Below are 24,288 nucleotides of genomic sequence, written 5' to 3'. Positions count from 1 at the left end.
ATCTAATCAGGGCTATATTAAGTAGAATAGAGAAGATATGTCACATGGGGCTTGCTAGGGAGAGCTTAACGCAGGTTGATGTTTATTGGGATGAATCTTGTCTTAGAGACAGATTGGTTTCCACTAGATGGGACAGCAGCAAAGTCAACATTGATATTATAAACTGGGTGGTTCGAGCCCTGAACGCTGACTATCTGACAACCGTGGTATTCTACAGGTATGACACAACATTTATTTTTACTGCTCTAATTACATTGGTAACCAGTTTATAATAGCAATAAGGCACCTCAGGGGGTGTGGTATATGACCTATCACTCCGCAATGCGTCGTGCCTAAGAACAGCCCTTATCCATGGTATATTGGCCATATACCACTCGTGCCTTATTGTTAAATATATCGTAAATATTAAATAAAAAACAACAATTTGGTTTTTGGTCTTCTTTGAAGGTTAGGCATAAAATCAGATTGTATGACTTTGTGGCTGTGCCAGCTAGTGACTACCATGCAGAGCTGTACATGAGTCATCCCAGTAAATACCAACCTGCAAGCAGTGTGTGTGTGTATTGGGCCCATAGATAAAGTACTCTTCATATTATTATTATTATCATAATTCTTATCATCATCATCATCATCATCATCAAGGAACACAAAAACACAACCCCCATATAAACAAAGAAGAAAGTCAAGTTTAATTCAGCAAGCATTGTGCACTCAACGTTGGGTTCTTGTAATTCACAAAGTGACTGTGCTATTTAGAACTGGCGGTGGCATTGGAAAGGAAACCATTTCCTTCCAGATAAATGTCTCTCTCTCCCAGAACACTTTAGAGGAGAAACCGGCGATGGAGTAGAGTGCCTGTCACTCCAATAAGTAAACATAGAAATAGTGTCATTCACACTGCAATGCATTGTGTTATTTAAACACACTTTTATTGTGTAGGTGCTAAATGGAAGTGTCATTCATCCATTCATTTAGGGAGGGAGAAAGAGTAAATGGTGACATAAAAATGAGATCAAATGAACAATGAAAATGGTAACCCAGGGAAGGTCTGGCTCCCCATGGCCTACAACCATGTGTAGTTGAGACAGTGTCCGGACCCAGATGTGCATGTGTCTGGTTTCTAAGTTTACACAGGCTATAATAATCTCAAACGATAAAGTCATCTTTTTTGTTTGTTTTCTAGCCATGCATACAGTTCACAGGAGGTTGGTGGCACGTTAATTGGGGAGGATGTGCTTGTGGTAATGGCTGGAACGGAATCTGTGGAATGATATCAAACACATAGTTTCCAGGTGTTTGATGCCATTCCATTTGCTCCGTTACAGGCATTATTAAAACGCTGTTCTCCCCTCAGCAGCCTCCACTGATACGGTTGACAACAGTTCAGTCAGTGTCTTCGTAGGAGCTGGAACTTTCCAGACAAAATATTTACACTACTGTTAAATAACAATTATCATCATCATCATCATCATTACTGTTACTACTATACATTTGAATACTTAAAGAGGAGTGGGATGTTGAGAAAACGTTGCACCCCATTTCATTGTGATACCCAATCAAAATCAAATTCAATGGAGAGGATGTGGGATGGCACCCATTACTGAAAAGTAAACCGTTTCTAGAGTCTGTAGAGATATTCAAATACTGAAAGATGGAGTCCTCCTAGTACCATCTGAATGAAACGGTTACAATATTCAGCAATCTGTCGTCAGAACTTACTGACACCAAAACAAAAGACAGGATTATGTGACAGACACCTCTGCTACACTTAACACAACACCTCCAAAAGGGGAAAACAGGAAGCAAGACAACAGCTACCCCTTCCGCAAAACAAATAAAAGAGAAAATTAAAAAGAGGCTCATTCAAGTCACCTCTTTGATTCTGGCCTAGTGATGAGTACAACACATCTCATTGGATAAAAGGTAGGTAGACTTTCTCTTTTCCTGCACAGAGAAACCTAGTACACAAATCAATTACTCAGCCATGTTTCAAACAAGTAGATCTGAATTTATCTTCTGCTCTGTCAGTTAAAACGGAGAAAGAAGCTCAATGTGCTGAGAGAAAAACTGGGTCATATCAACAAAACTGAAACTATGTTAAAGAAACATATTAATGATCGCAGAACAGCATAAAGAGTCCACATCCTGTTCAGTAATTCCGACAGACGACTCAAGACGGAGAAAACAGGATAACATAAAGCGAGTGGACTTTTCTTTAGTCCTGTTTGTTTGTCAATTTCTCTCGAGGCAAATCCTTTGAATTCCTAATTTAACTCTATTAATTATGAACATATCATTAATTACATCATGACTGATTTTATGCACCGAAGAGTTCAATTCCACCACATTTCTACCATGTGTTTGTTAATCGTCGCTGTTGTTGGTGTAAGTATTGTCCTCCTCTCTGTGAATCATCCTGTATGCAGACTCCTTCTCTCCCCTGGCGTCCCGCTAGACCCTGGGGCTATGTTCTCTCTCCACTGGCCACTAGCGTCGCCCTAGGCCCTGGGGGTACGTCCTCTCTCCCCCGGTGTCGCCCTAGGGCTATGTCCTCTCTCCCCTGGCGTCGCCCTAGGCCCTGGGGGTACGTCCTCTCTCCCCTGGTGTCGCCCTAGGGCTATGTCCTCTCTCCCCTGGCGTCGCCCTAGGCCCTGGGGCTACGTCCTCTCCCCTGGCGTCGCCCTAGGCCCTGGGGCTATTGTATATTGCAGGAGGAGCAGCATGGGTCATTCTTGTCTGGCTGGGCGGCGTAGTCCATCTGCCGAACAATCTCGGCAAACAGTTCGTCCACCATGGTTTTGCTCTTGGCCGAGGTCTCCATGAAGGGACAGCCCCACTCCTCGGCCAGAGCCTGGCCCTCGCTGGCCGACACCTCCCTCTCACTCTCCAGGTCCACTTTGTTCCCCACCAGGATCACTGGGACCTTCTCGTACCTGCAGACGACACACACACAAACAGATGCAGAAAATGACCAGAAACCATCATGTGACATGAATACATGGTCAATCACTGTCAAGGCAGATCAGAATGAGATGTGATTTGCTGAGATGTTGAACTGAGATATAGGGGTGCTGACTAGTTTCTCAGCCTTTGTGTTTTCCTGTACCTGACGTCGTCCTCTCTGCACTCTCCTAAATAATAATTTAATAGGCATAATGAAAGTTTCTCTGCTGCCACATCATGTTGACAATAAATCAATGAAACCATAAATAATTACATTCAATCCGTGTGGCACATTATCCTGACATTATATCATCTAAAAGGCCTGACAAATTCAGTTCTGAGATGTGTCTTGCTGAGAAAGAAATCTATACCGCCAACATACTATATTCCAATTACTATCAATAACAACTCAAGTACTTAACCAGCCCAGCAGTCAACAGGAAGTGGGTGAAATCACCCACAATCCCCTGGAGGCAGGAAGAGGCCATGTTGGGAAAGTGCTGCCACTGAGGAAATGGGCTACTTGCACGAGTGCCATAAAGACAAGTGATACATCATATTCCTAATGAAGGACCTGAGGTCTTAATACTAACACTCTCAATAAAGAGTACCACAAACATTTACTGAACATGATTCAAAATGTCTGCATCTTATTGATCAATACAAATACATTGGTTATTATTGACAACATTTCAGTTCATTGGAGACATGTCGGGAGGAGCTGCTGATATGCATGAAGCAGCTCTATTTTGGACACGTCACAGAGAATAAAGGATATGCTTTTATTCTTCATCTGCAAGTAGCTCTCTCACTGGTTATAATATGAACCAGTACTATGTACTACCAGTACTACCACCACTATGAACACCACTCTTCTCATGTTATTGAGCACAGACATCCCAGGAGAATCATGCTCCCAGACACCATTGAACTTGTCAAAGCTTAGTCTCTATGTATGAAATATTAATTCCTCTAAGTGATTTAACACTATTTGACAGAAAAACAATTGTCCTTGATTGCTATGGTAACAGGTTCACAAGGAAATGCATAGTATTGGAGAGATTGATAGAATCAGTGACTTTCTTAAGTAGAGGAACGTGAGCTTCTTCTCACGAGGTCCATGGTCTGCAGGTTCCAGTGCTAAATAAAGGTTCAACTGGCAAAGAATAAGAAGCTCACTTTGATCTACTCCTGAATATATTATCCAGAATGAACACTAATTTCCACTTTTCTCATTCTGTGGGCAAGCCAAGAACTACAGGGGTTAAAACAGCAGAGTTCATGGGTCTGTGAGCTACTGTGTGTGGCTGTGACGCACAATACAGTCCGCCACCACACAGCGTTGCAGAACGGCTGGAATACATTAGCCTTTTGAACCCAAAATGTACAGTCCTTCGATTGTTCAAACAGCTGGAGACAGCATTCCTAACTCCAACAAGTTATTGGAGGCCCCTGATTGGGCAACACTGTTATTCAGGAACACATTTTTGTGGCGACTGTAAAAACATGCAGTCCAACTATACACTCCCTCCCCATGATCACTGAGAGGGCCTAACCATAGTGCTGCTGAGAGGGCCTAACCATAGTGCTGCTGAGAGGGCCTAACCATAGTGCTGCTGAGAGGGCCTAACCATAGTGCTGCTGAGAGGGCCTAACCATAGTGCTGCTGAGAGGGTCTAGCCATAGTGCTGCTGAGAAGGTCTAACCATAGTGCTGCTGAGAGGGCCTAACCATAGTGCTGCTGAGAGGGCCTAACCATAGTGCTGCTGAGAGGGTCTAGCCATAGTGCTGCTGAGAAGGTCTAACCATAGTGCTGCTGAGAGGGCCTAACCATAGTGCTGCTGAGAGGGCCTAACCATAGTGCTGCTGAGAGGGCCTAACCATAGTGCTGCTGAGAGGGCCTAACCATAGTGCTGCTGAGAGGGCCTAACCATAGTGCTGCTGAGAGGGCCTAACCATAGTGCTGCTGAGAGGGCCTAACCATAGTGCTGCTGAGAAGGTCTAACCATAGTGCTGCTGAGAAGGTCTAACCATAGTGCTGCTGAGAAGGTCTAACCATAGTGCTGAGGGTGTGTAGAATGGAGGCCTGACCAGGCCCTGCCTCTGTGGAGGTTGTACCCGTTTAGAGAACCCACAGGGGGAACAGCGTTTAGGGGGGTAATGGCAGTCCACTCCACGGGAGGGCGTCTCTATTCTGAACAGGGCTGTGGTGGCAGCGCCATCTCTACCAGTCCCAACTCATATGGAGTCCTGTGGCCGTCCTCACATGACTTCACATACTGCCTCACTACCTCGGATTATAGCCTGCTGTTCAAACCCACTCATTCATGGGAAGACATGCACTGGAGAGCCCAGGGAACATGGAGAACAGTGGTATGGAAGCGTGTGTTTATTCTAGAGCGTGTGTGTGTCTTTCTGTGTTTACGCAGAGGTAAGAGCAAAAGTAACACTATTTGGTAAAGGACTTGAGCCTCACTGAGCTCTGATGGAAAATGATTTCAGATGAGCTTACAAACACAGCATCTCTCCCAGCTGCTATTGTCACAGCTGTCTGATTCTCAGCACTCTATACTTCACGGGGAACAACCCCAAATGATTATGGATGATGAGCTAGAGAGGAGCAGCCGGGACGGGAGAAAAATCAAATGAAAACATATGTATCCATTAAAATAATGACAGATTTCATAAGCTACCTAACGGCAGAACAGCCACTCCACAATGCAGGAGAGCAGAACAGGCAGCACCCAAAAAATATTTATCATCTGGAGAAGGGCTATAAAATATCTGTAATGACAGAGGGGAATCCTGCAATCCCAGGAGGAGTGTGAGGACGGCTGCCACGGATACCAAAGCCTCACAGAGACTTCGCACAATGGGCTCTCTGGGCCAGGCGCTGGGTGAAGGAAGGGAGGATGCGGGTGGACAGAGAAGGTCCAGGGTAGCTTACACTTATGCCCATATTTGAGGTTGAGCCTGTTGGCTATACAGTCTTGAGTGGTAGTCTTCAACGTAGATACACGGGCGAGCATGCAAACACTCCACTCCAACTGTCTGACAGTCTGACTGCATGTGGCTAAAGCAAAACACCCAGCGCAGCTCTCCCAAACACCCCTTATTTATAATGCAATATGCATCAACAGATATAGTCCTAGGCCTAGCTGAGGGAGGCAGGGTGGGAGCTGTGTGGTGGTCTCTGGGCCCAGCCGCTGGGTTTATCAGGCCCTAGCTGAGACAAAGCCAGCCAGCCTGGCCTACATGGTGAAAGAGGACCAGCCAGGTCCCTGCACAGTGAGATGGAGTTTGTCCTGAGTCTTCTGTACCTCAGGCTGGCTGTGTGTCTGTCTCAGTGAGTTCACATAATGGAGCCCAGCTGAGGAGAAGTGGGTCTGACTGGAGCTGCCTCAGGTGGTTTTATTGAGATGAATCAGGGCAGGGGCACAAATGAGATCCACCACAGTCCAGGAGACAAATTATTTCACTTATAACTCACTGTATCACAATTCCAGTTGGTCAGAAGTTCACATACACTAAGTTGACTGTGCATTTGAAAAGCTTGGAAAATTCCAGAAAATGTCACGGCTTTAGAAGCTTCTGATAGGCTAATTGACATAATTTTAGTCAATTGGAGCTGTACCTGTCGATGCATTTCAAGGCCTACCTTCAAACTCAGTTCCTCTTTCCTTGACATCATGGGACAATCAAAAGAAATAAGCCAAGACCTCCACAAGTCTGGTTCGTCCTTGGGAGCAATTTCCAAACGCCTGAAGGTACCACATTCATCTGTTCAAACAATAGTACGCAAGTATTAACACCATGGGACCACACAGCCGTCATACCGCTCAGGAAGAAAACGTGTTCTGTCTCCTAGAGATGAATGTACTTTGGTGCGAAAAGTGCAAATCAATCCCAGAACAGCAGCAAAGAACCTTGTGAAGATGCTGGAGGAAACAGGTACAAAAATATCTATATCCACAGTAAAACGAGTCCTATATTGACACAACCTGAAAGGCCGCTCAGCAAGGAAGAAGCCACTGGCCCAAAACCACCATACAAAAGCCAGACTATGGTTTGCAACTGCACATGGGGTCAAAGATTGTACTTTTTGGAGAAATGTCCTCTGGTCTGATGAAGCAAAAAAAATTTTTTGGGGCCATCGTTTTGTTTGGTGGAAAAAGGGGGAGGCTTGCAAGCCGAAGAACACCATCCCAACCGTGAAGCACGGGAGTGGCAACATCATGTTGTGGGGGTGCTTTGCTGCAGGAGGGACTGGTGCACTTCACAAAATAGATGGCATCATGAGGTAGGAAAATTATGTGGATATATTGAAGCAACATCTCAAAACATCAGTCAGAAAGTTAAAGCTTGGGCGCAAATGGGTCTTCCAAATGGACAATGACTACAAGCATACTTCCAAAGTTGTGGCAAAATGGCTTAAGGACAACAAAGTCAAGGTATTGGAGTAGAGGTCGACCGATTATGATTTTTCAACGGCGATACCGATTATTGAAGGACCAAAAAAAAAAAACGGATACCGATTAATCGGCCAATTTTTATATTTTATTTGTAATAATGACAATTACAACAATACTGAATGAACACTTATTTTAACTTAATATAATACATCAATAAAATCAATTTAGCCTCAAGTAAATAATGAAACATGTTCAATTTGGTTTAAATAATGCAAAAACAAAGTGTTGGAGAAGAAAGTAAAAGTGCAATATGTGCTATGTAAGAAAGCTAACGTTTCAGTTCCTTGCTCAGAACATGAGAACATATGAAAGCTGGTGGTTCCTTTTACCATGAGTCTTCAATATTCCCAGGTAAGAAGTTTTAGGTTGTAGTTATTATAGGAATTATAGGACTATTTCCCTCTATACCATTTGTATTTCATTAACCTTTGACTATTAGATGTTCTTATAGGCACTTTAGTATTGCCAGTGTAACAGTATAGCTTCCGTCCTTCTCCTCGCTCCTCCCTGGGCTCGAACCAGCAACACAACGACAACAGCCACCATCGAAGCAGCGTTACCCATGCAGAGCAAGGGGAACAACTACTAGAAGGCTCAGAGCGAGTGACATTTGAAACGCTATTAGCGCGCGCTAACTAGCTAGCCATTTCACTTCGGTTACACCAGGCTCATCTCGGCTTGAAGTCATAAACAGCACAATGCTTGACGCACAACGAAGAGCTGCTGGCAAAACACACGAAAGTGCTGTTTCAAATCAAATCAAATTTTATTTGTTTGAATTAATGTTTACGCGCCTGCTTCTGCCTACCACCGCTCAGTCAGATACTTAGATACTTGTATGCTCAGTCAGATTATATGCAACGCAGGACACGCTAGATAATATCTAGTAATATCATCAACCATGTGTAGTTAACTAGTGATTATGATTGATTGTTTTTTATAAGATAAGTTTAATGCAAGCTAGGAACTTACCTTGGCTTACTGCATTCGCGTAACAGGCAGTCTCCTTGTGGAGTGCAATGAGAGGCAGGTCGTTATTGAGTTGGACGAGTTAACTGTAAGGTTGCAAGGTTAGATCCCCCGAGCTGATAAGGTAAAAATCTGTCATTCTGCCCCTGAACGAGGCAGTTAACCCACCGTTCCTAGGCCATCATTGAAAATAAGAATGTGTTCTTAACTGACTTGCCTAGTTAAATAAAGGTATACATTTTTTTTTAAATAAATTGGCAAATCGGTGCCCAAAAATACAGATTTCCGATTGTTATGAAAACTTGAAATCATTCCGATTAATTGGTCGACCTCTATATTGGAATGGTCATCACAAAGTCCTGACCCTAATCCTATAGAAAATTTGAGGGCAGAACTGAAAAAGTGTGTGCGAGCAAGGAGGCCTACAAACCTGACTCAGTTACAGCTCTGTCAAGAGGAATGGGCCAAAATGCACCCAACGTATTGTGGGAAGCTTGTGGAAGGCTACCCGAAACGTTTGACTCAAACAATTTAAAGGCAATGCTACCAAATACTAATTGAGTGTATGTAAACTTCTGACCAACTGGGAATGTGATGAAATAAATAAAAGCTGAAATAAATAATTCTCTACTATTATTCTGACAATTCACATTCTTAAAGTTAAGCGGTGATCCTAACTATTACTAAGATAGTGAATTTTTACTAGGATTAAATATCAGGAATTGTGAAAAACTGAGTTTAGAAATATTTGGCTAAGGTGTATGTAAACTTCCGACTTCAACTGTATATACTGACTGCAGCTCTAAGGCTGATGTGTTGCTTTTCTCAGAAGACAAAAACACACCCACATAGGGGCACCTCACAGTCATGGTCTCTTATTGGAGGTTCAGTGACATTTTTGAATAATTTGCTAAATCAAGGGGGCAGGAAAGAAACCGAACACTTCCAAATTACATAACATATCTGAATGAATCAACTTCACCAAATCTGAAATGAATACTGGCTGTGTTTAATTTGAAATGTGTTCTACTTTCCCCACATGCTAGATGAAAATATGGGAGAAGAGGAGTACACTAGCTAAGATTAGATTGGTCTAATTTCTGGGTTTTATAAATAGAAACTGTGGCTTGGAGTGACACAGTCAGTAGGTTTCACCCTCTCTCCCCTGATCTCTGGTTCCACATAAACATTACAGTGGCACACACAAAGGAGCCTGAACCTATACACATTATCATAATAATAAAGTCAATAAAAGTATACATAACCTTCAGTAACTGTAAATTGTCACCAATAAAACGTGGAAATGCAGCAAACACATGACGTTTTATCTGGTAACACGTCGTAGGCATACCACTTAATATAAGGATACATAGAAATGTGATTCATTTGTGACATAAAACAACAAAATACAAAAAAAAAAAAGACTGCTTGAGGCTGCATGTTTCTGTTTGTAATTGTTATTTTCTCTCCCGCTCAGTCATCTTCAACAATACCAGTTACAAGCGTCAAACATTACTGTCTCTCTCAACAACAGTACAATCACTTATATCGCCACTCCTACTAAACTGCTTGGCTGACAATGCAAACTATGTCATTATTTTCTATTGCCTTGCCCTTTTCGCTTGTGACTAAACTTCAATCATCTCTGAGTAGCTCTGTTTGTGTGATGCTGAAGCCAGGCTTAGAAAAATAGACAAGTAGTTCCCTGCATCCGTTCGTATAAAATGGTCCAACTTGATCTGGGTGAAACAAATGTGTGTGGTCTTGACAGGGTTATTGAAATTCACATGAAACCGATGAATCTGTGTTTTTTTTTTTTTTAACAAGTTGACCTTTTATCAAATAGGATATTCCTCCATCTAATCACACGGGTGTTATGGCCACCCCTCAGAGCCTGGTTTCTTCCTAGGTTCCTGCCTTTCTAGAAACTGTGCTTCTACATCTGCATTGCTTGCTGTTTGGGGCTGGGTTTCTGTACAGCACCTTGATGACAACTGCTGATGTAAAAAGGGCTTTATAAATACTTTTGATTGATTGCTATAGAAATATCCAGCTGGCAGGAGATAATTCATGGCATGTTAGTAATGTGAATAAATAATGGTTAATAAGTGATCAGGAGTAACAGGCAGCCACTACCCTCATGGGACTTTTACTAATAGTGTTATTCTCTGTTACAGCATTCAACACACTGAGAAGGGCTTGACAAGAACAAAGATACAGGCCACAGTAATACACCTGAATGCTGTGCTAAGAGAAATTAAGGACACTATTGGAGAAACCATATAGCCATGATCATTTTAACCAATCGACACATGGCAAACTCTGTTGACTTGATTGGTATATTCTTCAGTTGTAGATCACTGCGACATAGGGTGAGTCCTGCCTTCAACTAGAAGTGTACTCTGAGAACAACAAAACCTTCTGTGGTCTCATTCTGACCCTGTCACCATAACAACCTAAGTCCTCTGGCTGACAATGGCAAGAAGTACAACATTACCCAGAAGGTAAATCATCCCTGTCCCTCCTCCATTTCCATGCGCTCCATCTGTGTCACCCGTCAGCTGGTATAACCTGTGCATGGCTTACTGTTGCTGGGGAGTGATGATCCCCCAGCAGGCATGGGGAAGGAGCTAATCATCTGGCCCCATGACCTCTGTTAATGGTGCTCTGTGCCACTGACGAGCGCCAAACACTGATACGCGCTGACAGGGCTCGGGACTGGCGCAGCACACACCAGCACCTCCGACCTGGCAGGCGGCGGTGACGGCTCCTGTGTGAGACAGTGACAAGGACAGGAGAGGCTAAGTGAACAGCAGTGACAGCTGTATAACCCCCAGTGCAGCGTGGAGCCTTGGAGGAGAGACATGGGGCCTCCTTGGCCCCGTGGTCATGAAGAGATGTCAGGACTGCCGGTTGGGCTGTGCACTAAAGCCCCACTCTACTTTCACCCCTCTGTATGGTGGGAGGGTGTGGTGACATCCAGCAGTTCCAGAACGTATTTTAATATATATACAGACTGATTACTCCAGCGCTTCCCAAAGTTGGTCCTCAGGAACCCCAAAAGGGTGCACTGTTGATTTTTGTCCTAATACTATGCAGCCGATTCAAATGATAAAAGCTTGATGATTAGTTGATTACTTAAATCAGCTGTGTAGTGCTAGGGCAAAAACCAACAGTGCACCCCTTGGAGTCCTGGAGGACAGAGTTTGAGAAAAGCTGGATGACTAGGAATCATTCGAATCTTCTACGAAGATCAGAATGTAATCAGTGTTTCCATGTGCAGTCATTTAGCTGTTCGCTATGCGCCAAGGCAAAATCCTTGCCGACACGGCCCCCCAAAAATATGGAACATGAAAATATTTCTGCTGAGTTTCACTCTCCCCCCATGAGAATACGAGAAGTTGCCAAGTTTACTATCCCTGGAAAGCTCACACGCTAAGTAGGCTAAGTAGGCCTAACCGGATAAATAAAAAGGTTACGAGAAGACAACGACACCGTGAAATCCCCAGTTTGGAAGGACAACACGGTAGATGGTTACACAGCCTGCACGAAGTGCTGGAACAGTCCACATGTACTTTTCCTCTGCAAATGAATGGAATAATATGACAACCCCATAGTAGAGTAGTTTATCTATTTACCTAGTCGGCTTGTTGTGTGTTCTATGCAAGATAAATTGCAAGTGCTATCGGGAGAAAATTCACAGAATATAATACAGGCTGCATTTATTCAGGAGGCTGCTCAAGCTGTTACCATCCGCACTGGTTTACACTTTATACAGCCTAAGGTCTAATTAACTAAATTAATGCAATAATTTACTGATAATTAACGAAAACAAGTATCGAAAACAAATAGGCCTAACTGCTTGCACTTCGTGCAGGCTGTGTAACCATCTACCGTGTTGTCCTTCCAAACTGGGGATTTCAGTGTCGTTCCTCGGTGCCTATTCTCTATTCGTAACTTTTCTTTTTTATTTATCCGGTTAGGCCTAAAATAGCCATTTTCATGTGAGCTTTCTCATGTGGGGAGAGTGAACCTCAACTCTGCGCGTTGACAAGTTAGCACGTTTTCACCACACAAATAAGGGAAAGTTCCCTGCTCCAGACTCAATGCGTAGGTGGCAGGTAGCCTTGTCTGCCCAGCGGATAGAGCCTTGGGCCAGGAACTGAAAGGTTGATTAGAATCCCCGAGCTGACTAGGTGAAACATTGGTCGATGTTCCCTTGAGCAAGGCACTTAAATCCTAATTGCTCCTGGTAAATCGCTCTGGATAAGAGCGTCTGCTTAAAAAAAACAAAAAAAATGCTAATGTAACACAACAAGCACCTAGGTTTTATAAAATATGTATTATGTATGTTCCCAACCGGTGTATGTAATTGTTCTGAACAGCGAGCAGACCCACGGCTTGAAATATTTTTTCATTCTACCCGCCAGATGATTTTTTGGAACTCACCTGCAGGGAATTGTGGGTATCTGACGCGATGCAGGACTTTACTAATGATTAGCGCAATAGGATAAATGTAGATTCAGCCTATTTATTTATAGCCACTATGCGGCATCCGTTAGGCTACAGGTGATAACGAATACTCCTAATAGCATAGCCTACCTGATAATGTGGAACAAAATGTACAAGTCATTTAAACAAATAATTTTTGCAATATGTAATTTTGCTCATTTCTGGAGGTGGAAATTATATTTTAGATGGTGTCAGTATGATTGTACTTTCATCCATTCTGTCGTAGAATGTAATTTTATGTCCCTAAACAAAGTGGACAGTCAACACCATCTGTGGATATGATGCTCATCTTTGTAGTGGTGCCGTCATCCGAGGCAACCATGGAAACAGCTTAGGGGTCATGGTCTGGACGCCCCAGCACAGAGAATCCCCAATGTAACCTCTACTGTGTAAACATTCACTGTAAACACACTGTTCAACTCCAGAGAACATGGTTCCCATGCTCTTCTCTTCAAACAAACACTGTTTCACTGCTTAAGACGGGAGAGAGCTGCATGTTAGACAAGGGTCACCACAATCTCAGCGAAACACTATCCCACCAACCCTAAAGATTCAGATCTACTTTATTATCCCACCAGGGGGAAATTAATTTGGTCATGTGCTTAAAAAGACAGTACATAAAACATGAAAACACAGAAACTACACAAAATAATGAATTCAAAGTGCTATAGCTACACATGTACAGTGGAAGTGCAATACGCTGTATACTCGAGGGACCAACAGACTAAAAAAGTCCCCATATCTATCTGTTTTAATTATATTTTGTCTGGCTGCTGCTGTGACTGAATTTTGAGTGAAGGGGATGATTACTGTCCTGTGAAATGCTTTCAAGTTTTAGGAGGATGAGTTATGTGTACAGGTAGCTGGCTGATTCTTGATCTATACCAATGATCCTTCCTGCAGTCTTAATCAAGCCCTGAAGCTTGACTTGGTCTTGCACTCACATGTTCCCGAACACGCATATCAGACCAATGGACAGCACTCAGCAGGACAGATTTATAGAACATTTGTCAAATATGGCGATCAACATGTAAATGGTTCAGTTTGCATAACAAAAATAACATTCTATGTTGCAATTTCTTTATCTTTGCAAAGTCACAGTCATTGATTTTCAGTTTGTCTATTTCGATTCCTATGTACTTATATGTGGTCACTCTATCGACTGATTCCCCATTGATCTTCGCGGGGATAGTGGAGTTTTTGTTCCTTCTCAAATCCATATCTTTTCTTTCCTTAATGTTTATTTCAAGAAAGTTATCTGCACACCACTGGAGGAATTTTGCCGTTTCTCTGTCAAAACCTTGAAGAGAGGCTTGGTCTGGGTGGAGGAAACGTTTCTCCGTCAAAACCTTGAAGAGAGGCTTGGTCTGGGTGGAGGTAACCCACAACAGCGGTGTCATCTGCATATTTACAAAATGTGTTGGCTGAGTCGGTGAAAGTACGCAACCTTGAGGGGCTCCTGTATTCACCGTTCTAGATGTAGAGATGGCAGAGTTAAACTTCACTTGTTGAGTACAGTTGACAAGGAAACTATTAATCCACTTGATCGGTAGAGAGTTGACACCCAAATTCACAAGCTTATCCACCAGTAGGTGGGGTTGGATGGTGTTGAACGCGCTACTGAAGTCAATCAATAACATTTTCACTAGGCTATTTACCTTTTCTAAATGTTGGAAAATATTGACCAGCATGACCACTAACGAGTCTAATTGGAATGAAAAAGTCCAATTGGAATTGAAAGTCCAGACAGAATTAGTTTTAGAATGATTTTTTTCACTACATTTCATAAGTACAGATGTCACGGCTGCAGGGCGTAAACACATAGGACATAGGATGATCTGCAAAACAGAAATACTGTATGTCCTCGCTACACTTTACTGTTGTTATCCCTGTGTAATAACACTACAATTACCCCAGTAACAACATTGTGTTACCATTTTGTAGTTGCTTAACAGAGTAGAACAGAGGTGTTACATAATTATAAGGTAATTACAAAGTCATAACATGTTGTCGATACATGTATGATTAAAGTGTGACCACACACTGTATATGGGCAACTATCATGCAAAGGGTTGGATTATTGTCCATAAATGGGCATTGCCTTTGTTCCTGTGGGGCTGTGATGGGGTATTGGTGTGTCTTACAGTGGGATAATAAGTAGCCTGGATGCCTTAGGAAAGTGCAACCAGACTTGAGGAGAGACTCTGAGACAGTCATTGGGTGTGTGTCTGACTCCACAAACTGCTGGCCCACACCTGATGCATGCACACACGCACACTAGGGGATAATTCCCCGCCAGCCAGGCAGCCTCCCTCCCTTCACATATCTCTCCCTGTACTCACCTCTTTATGAGGGAAACATGCTGACCGCATTCTTTCATCTAGTCAGGACAGGAATTGATGTGAATGGTTTTGTCACGTTTCTTCAAAATCGAACCCAGAAGCAGACCAGGACAAGGAGAGTAGGAAGAAGGTGAGTATTTATTTACAAGTGAATGTGAGTGGGTAGATACATCCAGGTGGCGTAGCGGGCAGCGGTGGTGAGTTGATGGGAGTAAATAGGTGGATCCAATGGGGAAGCGGAATCCTCCGATGACCAGGCGGGAACGGGGTAAATGATCCGGGTGAGTAACTGAAGACAGAACAAACGGAGGTAAGTTGAAGACAAGCAAGACGTACAAAACAACAAAACAAATTCTATCCAACTTGAGGCTGATACTATGGCACAACATACTGTTCATGGCTAACGATCCGGCAGGGAATGGATGTCAGGTCAGAGCTTTTGAAGGGGAGAGGTGATGATCAGGACAGGTGTGCAGATTACTGATGGGATACAGGTGCGGGTGAACATCGATCTCACAACAAGCTAATCTGCCCGGCAACCAGACAGGGTGCGTTCCAGGACACCGGAAACACACTCCAGGACAGAAACACAGGCAAACACAGACTCAGGAAGCGGGGTTCGTGACAGTACCCCCCCTCCGACGAACGCCACCGGGCGGACTACCTAGAGCGCCAGGGTGGAGGCGGTAGAAGTCACGAAGCAGGTCGTCATCAAGGATCTGACGCCGAGGAATCCAACTCCTCTCCTCTGGACCATATCCTTCCCAATCCACGAGATATTGGAAACCTCGACCCCGCCGTCTGGAATCCATTATGCGGCGCACCGTGTAGGCAGGACCACCTCCGATCATCCGAGGAGGAGGAGGACGAGGAGGAGGGGGCAACAGAGGACTGATGAGAACCGGCTTGAGGCAGGAGACATGAAAAGTGGGGTGTACTCGAAGCGTTTCCGGCAATTTGAGTCGGACCACAACAGGGTTAATGATTCTCTCAAACGGACCAATGAACTTCGGTGACAGTTTCCTCGACTCAGTCCGTAGAGGAAGATCCCGTGTAGCCAACCAAACCTTATCTCCGATGGTGTAAGCGGGAGCAGGAATACGGCGACGATTCGCCTGGATCTGATACCGGTCAGAAACTCTAAGGAGAACCTTCCTGGCCCGATGCCAGGTCCGGTGGCAACGACGAATGTGGGCCTGGACAGAAGGAACCGAAAGATCCCTCTCCTGAGAAGGAAACAAGGGAGGTTGGTATCCGTACAGGCATTGGAAGGGGGACATCCCAGTGGCAGATGAAGGAAGGGTATTATGGGCATACTCGACCCAGGGTAATTGAGATGACCAAGAGGTGGGATCAGAGGAGACAAGACAACGCAGCGTGGACTCCATCTTCTGGTTGGCTCTCTCCGCCTGACCATTAGATTGTGGGTGAAATCCAGAAGTGAGACTGACTGTAGCTCCAATGGCCAAACAGAAGGATTTCCAGACAGCAGAGGTAAATTGAGGACCACGGTCAGAAACAATGTCACTGGGCAATCCGTGGACCCTGAAAACCTCCCTAACAAGGATCTCGGACGTCTCCGTGGCAGATGGAAGCTTGGAGAGAGGGACAAAATGAGCAAACTTGCTGAATCTGTCCACAATGGTCAGAATGACCGTGTTCCCAACAGAAGGGGGCAATCCCGTGACAAAATCCAGGGCCAGATGCGACCAAGGTCGCCGAGGAATAGGTAGGGGGTGAAGAAGCCCAGAGCTGGGCCGATTGGTACTTTTGTTCTGAGCACAAACAGGACATGCGGCAACAAACCTCCGGGTATCTTCTCCCATGGCAGGCCACCAAAATCGTCTGCGCAGTAGCGCCATAGTCCGAGCAACGCCAGGGTGACAAGCTATCTTGCTGGCGTGGGACCACTGAAGAACAGCAGAACGGACCGACTCAGGCACGAACAACCGACCGGGTGGACCGTTACCGGGGCCGGGCTGCGTCCGAAGGGCCGCCATCACATCCTCCTCAATCTTCCATGTAACGGCTCCCACGACAAGGTTCTGGGGAAGAATCGTCTCAGTCTTGGCCCCACTCTCATCCGTCTTGGAGAACATCCGGGACAAGGCGTCCGCTTTGCCGTTCTTCGACCCAGGTCGGAACGTCAGGGAAAAATTGAAGCGTCCAAAAAACAAAGCCCACCTGGCCTGACGGGAGTTGAGACGTTTAGCCGATTGCACGTAAGCCAGATTCTTGTGGTCAGTCCAGACCACAAACGGTTGCTCCGCTCCCTCCAACCAGTGACGCCACTCCTCCAAGGCAAGCTTCACAGCGAGAAGCTCCCGGTTACCCACATCGTAGTTTCTCTCAGCTGGTGAAAGACGACAAGAGTAGAAGGCGCAGGGATGGAGTTTACCATCAGTGGAGCTACGCTGGGACAGGATGGCGCCCACCCCCACATCAGACGCGTCCACCTCAACAACAAACTGACGGGAAGTGTCAGGTTGCGATAGAATCGGCGCGTTTGTGAATCGGCTCTTCAAGTTCAGAAATGCTCGGTATGCCTCAGGAGTCCAACAGAATATTCTGGTGCAAGACGTCAGAGCAGTTAAAGGGGCGGCCACCCGGCTGTAATCACGGATAAACCTCCGATAGAAGTTCGCAAATCCCAGGAATCTCTGGAGCTGCAATCTCGTACCGGGCCGGGCCCAATCCCGAACCGCCCGGACCTTCTCTTGGTCCATCTTGATCTCACCCCTGGAGATGATGTACCCGAGGAAGGATGTAGTGTGGGCGTGAAAATCACACTTCTCTGCCTTCACAAACAGACGGTTCTCCAATAACCGCTGCAGAACCTGTTTAACATGCTGGATGTGGCTGGAAAGCTCCTTGGAGAAAATCAGGATGTCATCCAGGTAAACGAACACAAACAGACCGATCATATCCCTCAGCACGTCATTCACCAAACCTTGGAACACTGCTGGAGCGTTGGAAAGTCCAAACGGCATCACCTGGTACTCGAAATGTCCCATAGGTGTATTGAATCCAGTCAACCACTCGTCCCCCTCCTTGATCCGAACCAGATGATACGCATTGCGTAGATCAAGCTTCGTAAACACAGTAGCACCCTGTAAAGAATCGAAAGCGGAGCTCATCAAGGGCAAGGGGTACTTGTTTTTGACCGTAATATCATTCAACCCCCGATAATCAATACATGGTCGAAGAGAGCCATCCTTCTTACTCACAAAAAAAAATCCAGCTCCCAGGGGTGATGATGAGGGACGAATGAGACCTGCAGCAAGAGACTCCTTTATGTAGGTCTCCAGGGCTTCCCGCTCAGGTCGAGAAATACTGTATAACCGTCCCTTGGGAAAGGCAGCTCCAGGGAACAGCTTAATTGTACAATCATAAGGTCGGTGGGGAGGAAGTGACTGAGCTTTCTGCTTACTGAACACCTCACCCAACTCATGATATGTTTCAGGAACCAGGGTCAAATCAGGAGGAGCAGACTCACTGACCCGACTGGGGACAGCATGAAAACAGGCAGTCCTGAGGCAGTTAGCATGGCACTCAATGCTCCAACTAGTCACCTTACCAGTCACCCAATCGAACGAAGGATTGTGTTCTCTTAGCCAGGGGTATCCAAGAACCAGAGGAACATGGGGGGAAGGCAAAATGAAAAAAGAAATAACCTCTGAATGATTCCCCGAAAACAACATCTTAACCGGTTCGGTCCTCATAGTGATCCGTGCCAGACTACTGCCGTTCAGAGTGGTTGCTTCAATGGCTTCCGGTAGTTGCTCCTTGGAAAGCCCCAGCTGTTCCACTAAGTCGGCATCAATGAAGCTGTCATCGGCACCTGAATCGATGAAAGCGTTAATCGCTAAACTCTGATTCTTATTTATGAGGGTAGCAGGAAAACGAGGTCTGACAGGGCTCTTGAGAGATTGAAACTGGCTCGCTAACAAACCTCCCAAACTTAACGAGCCGAGCAGTTTAACGGGCGCTGAGGACAAACGGAGATGTAATGTCCCGAGCTACCACAGTAGAGGCAGCTGTTGGTCTCACGTCTACGTTGGCGCTCGTCCTTAGTTAACCCGTACCGCCCCACTTGCATAGGTTCAGGATCTGCCGGCAGGACTCCTCCACTAATCCCGTGTGAGGGAAAATGATCAACCCGTTCTGGTCCACTTCCTGACCCGAATGGTAACCGAGTCTCAGATTGATTAGGTGGACACCACTGCTTCTCCCTCCTTCTCTCTCGGACTCTATTATCTACCCGAATAGCTAAGGTAACCAAACTATCTAGGTCACTAGGCTCTGGATAGGAGATCAGCTCGTCCTTGAGTTGCTCTGACAACCCCTGGTAAAAAACCGCTTGTAGTGATTCCTCATTCCAACCACTCTCCACAGCCAATGTCCTGAATTCTATCACAAAGTCTGCCACACTGCAAGCTCCTTGGCGAAGAGTGAACAAACGTTTAGCTGCGTCCTTACCTCGGACTGGATGGTCAAAAAGCCTTCTCATCTCTCCCGTGAATTCCTGGTATGAAGCCATGCAGGTCTCCTGTCGTTCCCAAACGGCTGAAGCCCATTCCAGAGCTCTTCCACGCAGCAGTTCAATAACAAAGGCTATCCTAGCCTTGTCAGTGGCGTAAGAATGGGGCTGCAGATCAAACACTAACCCACACTGCATAAGAAACGAACGGCATCTTCCCAAATCCCCTTCATATTTATCAGGCGTCGGTACCTTGGGTTCACGGAAGGAAACCGCATCAGACACGGCAGGTGAGATGGGTGAAACAGGTGGTGAATGAATCGCCGGCAAACTGAGCTGATCCTGGATCTGTGTCAAGCTAGCAGATAAATTCTGGATAGCACCCGCTATCTCCTGTAGCGTCGTCTTGTGTTGTCCCAGTGTCTTCCCCTGCTGGGTAATGGCATGGCAAACGGAATCCAGGTCCGCTGGGTTCATCCTTGGCCGGATCGTTCTGTCACGTTTCTTTAAAATCGAACCCAGAAGCAGACCAGGACAAGGAGAGTAGGAAGAAGGTGAGTATTTATTTACAAGTGAATGTGAGTGGGTAGATACATCCAGGTGGCGTAGCGGGCAGCGGTGGTGAGTTGATGGGAGTAAATAGGTGGATCCAATGGGGAAGCGGAATCCTCCGATGACCAGGCGGGAACGGGGTAAATGATCCGGGTGAGTAACTGAAGACCGAACAAACGGAGGTAAGTTGAAGGCAAGCAAGACGTACAAAACAACAAAACAAATTCTATCCAACTTGAGGCTGATACTATGGCACAACATACTGTTCATGGCTAACGATCCGGCAGGGAATGGATGTCAGGTCAGAGCTTTTGAAGGGGAGAGGTGATGATCAGGACAGGTGTGCAGATTACTGATGGGATACAGGTGCGGGTGAACATCGATCTCCCAACAAGCTAATCTGCCCGGCAACCAGACAGGGTGCGTTCCAGGACACCGGAAACACACTCCAGGACAGAAACACAGGCAAACACAGACTCAGGAAGCGGGGTTCGTGACAGGTTTTAAATGCAATTCAAACTCAGCGCGATCGTGAGCTTACTGAAAACAAACAAACGCCAAGATGTCCAGGATATCTAACTCATAAATTGGTCATGGCATTTCTGACAGTAAATATTGGAGAAGGCAATTTCAGCACCAGATAATGATATTTTGGAGAAATCAGATTACTTGAGACCACGTTGTTCATATGCAAAGACTGAGGGGACTGTAAACATGCCATTGGAAGAGTGCAAATGAAAAGTTGAGGAGTAATTTAGTAGTTGTGTGTTGTTAATCTAGTTCTCCATTGAGATGGTTCTCGGTGAGCAGAGAGCCCCGTCTCTTTGTAACTCATCAGACTCCTCCATTGAGAGGCTTCTCGGTGAGCAGAGAGCCCCGTCTCTTTGTAACTCATCAGACTCCTCCATTGAGAGGCTTCTCGGTGGGCAGAGAGTCTTGTCTCTTTGTAGCTCATCAGACTCCTCCATTGAGAGGCTTCTCGGTGGGCAGAGAGACTCGGTCTTTTTGTAGCTCATCAGACTCCTCCATTGAGAGGCTTCTCAATGGGCAGAGAGCCTCATCTCTTTGTAGCTCATCAGTATCTTCCATTGAGAGGCTTCTCGTGGGCAGAGAGTCTCGTCTCTTTGTAGCTCATCAGACTCCCTCCGTTCACCCTGTCAGATACACTGACACCTACAATGAGTGATGCACCCAGCGCCACAGCTCAGTGCAGGCTGAATCCCCACTTCACACCAACTCTAGAAGAGGGAAACACCAACATGTGAATGTAGCCCAGGTTTGACGATACTATGGCATTCATATGGTGAGTGCATTTGTATAAGGTTTTAACCAGGTCTTGAGAGTGGATGACTCATTTCTTGTGTGACTGTAAGTCTGCCACAAATTAGGCCACTGCACACTCTGCCTTTGTGAATTACTTTGCTAAGCTAAGGGATAACCGAGTCGTCTTTATAGCATGTGTCATTATTATAGCATGATTATAAACATGTAAGGACAATGTAAGTCCAATGCAGGCGGACACTAAAGATGGCCTGGCGCACCCATATAATGACAGTGCTGATCAGTGCTTTTCACACGCATGAGTCCTGCCTGTTCTGTTTCGTTCCTTCCAAACAGATTGCGACACTAATTAAAAACATAACTTCCTCTCTTCAGAAACAGGCCCAGTGTGATCCTCCAAACGTTGTGACTCTTGCCATTTTGAGGGTCTGCTAGAATCAGGCCTCTGTCTCCCTCTCTGCAGAGCCACTGGAGCTGTGACTCCTGGGTATTCCAACTGTCTATTTCACTGGGGTTGCAGCATCCAGGCTCATCCAGCATACAGAGCAGAGCTGCATTTGAGGTAGCCAGTCAGACAGACAGACACTATCTCCACTGTTATAAGTGCAGGGGAAACTGGTCTCAGGGCCTGGTGTGGTTCAGTAGTACAGTAAATTCTAACAGAGGAGAAATAACAGCATGGCCTTACTAAAATGGCTATAGAGCTATAGGGGAAAAATAGAAGATGCACAAACATATGCCTCCTACCATACAAAATAAGACACATACATGTCGTAAATACTATGCTAAATAGGCTAGAATCATTTATGTGGTTGAAGAACCCGGTTGAACTGCCTTCGGAGAGATAGATAGGCTAGTGTTGGATGATACAGCACCAGTTGAAGAGATTACCCACTGGGCACATACTGGTTGAAATAACGCTGTTTCCGCATCATTTCAATGAAATTACGTTGAACCAACGTAGAATAGACGTTCAATTGACGTCTGTGACCAATGGGTTTGCAGTAGTAGGCTATAAATGCTTCAATAGACCAGAGTAGGCAGTGGTTCTGGGTGTTGTATCATAACAGGCCACATCCTCAAAAGTAGTGTCATTTTTGTGTCTACTCTGCACAAAGGTGCGCCTTCGTAGATTGTGTAGTACCATTTGAGATATTAATTATGTTTTCTGTCAATGTGACAGATGAGTTGTCGGCTATCAGTGGGAAAATGCAACCAGGCATTATCATTCATTTACATCTATGCATGTTTACAATGAGAAATAGGCCTCTTGTAGGCCTTCCATAATACATGAATATGATCCAAAACCACCCACCTTTTCACTCTGATGATCTGGTCCCTCATGGGTTTGATGTCTTGGAAGCTCTGCTGGTTGACAAGACTGTAGACAAGTATGAAGCCTTGGCCATTTTTGATGTAAAGGTCCCGCATGGATGCGAACTGTTCAGTACCAGCAGTGTCAAGAATCTCCAGAACAGAGGGTGAGGAATCCACCTCTATTTCTTTGCGGTAAAAATCCTCTATGGTCGGGTCGTATTTCTCAATAAAAGTCCCGGTGACAAACTGAACAGTGAGGGCGGATTTCCCGACCCCACCGCTGCCAAGGACCACCACTTTGTACTCGCGCATTGCTCCCTTGTTAGTTGATGATTTCAAGAGATTGTCGAAAGCTATCCCCGCGCAAATAACATTTATTCGTGTTCCATTTTTTAAACGGATATAAAAAAATATTGCCTTCCTTACTACCGTTCAGCAATGGCAAATACAAAAGCAGAACACAAAGCCTTGCTGACCGAAGATGGATTTCATTGTAGAAATTCCCCCAGGCAACTTCAAAATGTGCATTACAAGCTATCAAAACGCGGGACAATGTGAAACGTGTGGTTTTTCATCTGCTTCTCTTACCATTCTATGCATCATAAAAACAAAACTTGCTCCAGCGAAGACATTGGTGAAAAAACAGGACGGTTCCTGATGATGGATTCTGAAAGAAGACTGGCGCGTATTAACTCAACAACTGTTGATAAATACATCCTATTTTAAAAGTTAATAATACAAGCGTTCTGATTATTTTCACCACCTCTTCCCGTTCCTTATGCGCTCACCAATACAATCCTGGCCGCCATACTCTCGGGTGGAGACCCACCGCCGCCGCGTAACCAACCCGTCCTCTCTCGGCTTCCGTACCAACGAAAATGAGACTGGTCTTCGCCACTAGAAAGATGTACCAAGAACCCAATGGCTACCTTTATTTGCTGTAAACCTCACTCATGACTATCTGAATGCCACACGGAAACGGCCAGTAAAATTCAAGGGCTGGATTTCCGTTAATGTGTTCAATTTCTCATTCGGTAGCCAAGTGACATCCTCGGGGCGCTCATCCAATCACAGAAGCAGCTTGAGGATGTGTATCCAAGACAAGGAATGTGCGCCTGGATGCTGTTGCGATGGTAACGCTACCAGCCGTGTACATGCATCAAAAAAGTAACCGTCTTTCAGACAAACATCAGTACAATGTGAAGGTGGAAGCTAGCAAAATACCATCTTGGACTAGACTGTATAGAGGACTATAAATAACTAGACAGCAGGATGTGGATGCATTTGGATAAGTCAATGCTTTTGCAATATCTGCAAAGTTGTGTTATCAGATGCAGACTATTCGATACAAATAGCAACAATTTAGCATATTCATCCAAAAATACCTAATAATTCATGTTTTTTTTGTCATAGGAAATGG

The 24,288-nt window shown here is 45.1% G+C and overlaps 1 protein-coding gene across 2 annotated transcripts; it reads right to left on the bottom strand.

The window, feature by feature from the left end:
* Positions 1 to 666: 666 nt before the first annotated feature.
* LOC109871272 (ras-related protein Rap-2a-like) lies at positions 667 to 23,961 on the bottom strand. Of its 2 annotated transcripts, none has more exons than XM_020462092.2 (2): positions 22,867 to 23,961; positions 667 to 2,933 (listed from the first exon to the last, which is right to left on the bottom strand). In XM_020462092.2, the coding sequence occupies exons 1-2, from the start codon at positions 23,178 to 23,180 to the stop codon at positions 2,696 to 2,698; spliced, it is 552 nt and encodes a 183-aa protein (XP_020317681.1). In that variant the 5' UTR covers positions 23,181 to 23,961; the 3' UTR covers positions 667 to 2,695. The 2 variants fall into 2 exon arrangements, with proteins under 2 accessions (XP_020317681.1, XP_031661902.1); XM_031806042.1 differs by lacking the exon at positions 667 to 2,933 and adding an exon at positions 20,263 to 20,431 and having other exon boundaries at positions 22,867 to 23,888.
* Between the last annotated feature and the right edge of the window lie 327 nt (positions 23,962 to 24,288).

The sequence above is a fragment of the Oncorhynchus kisutch genome, linkage group LG26, assembly GCF_002021735.2.
Source record: "Oncorhynchus kisutch isolate 150728-3 linkage group LG26, Okis_V2, whole genome shotgun sequence".
Classification (NCBI taxonomy): Eukaryota; Metazoa; Chordata; class Actinopteri; order Salmoniformes; family Salmonidae; genus Oncorhynchus; species Oncorhynchus kisutch.
This window is presented reverse-complemented; position numbering and strand designations above follow the sequence as displayed.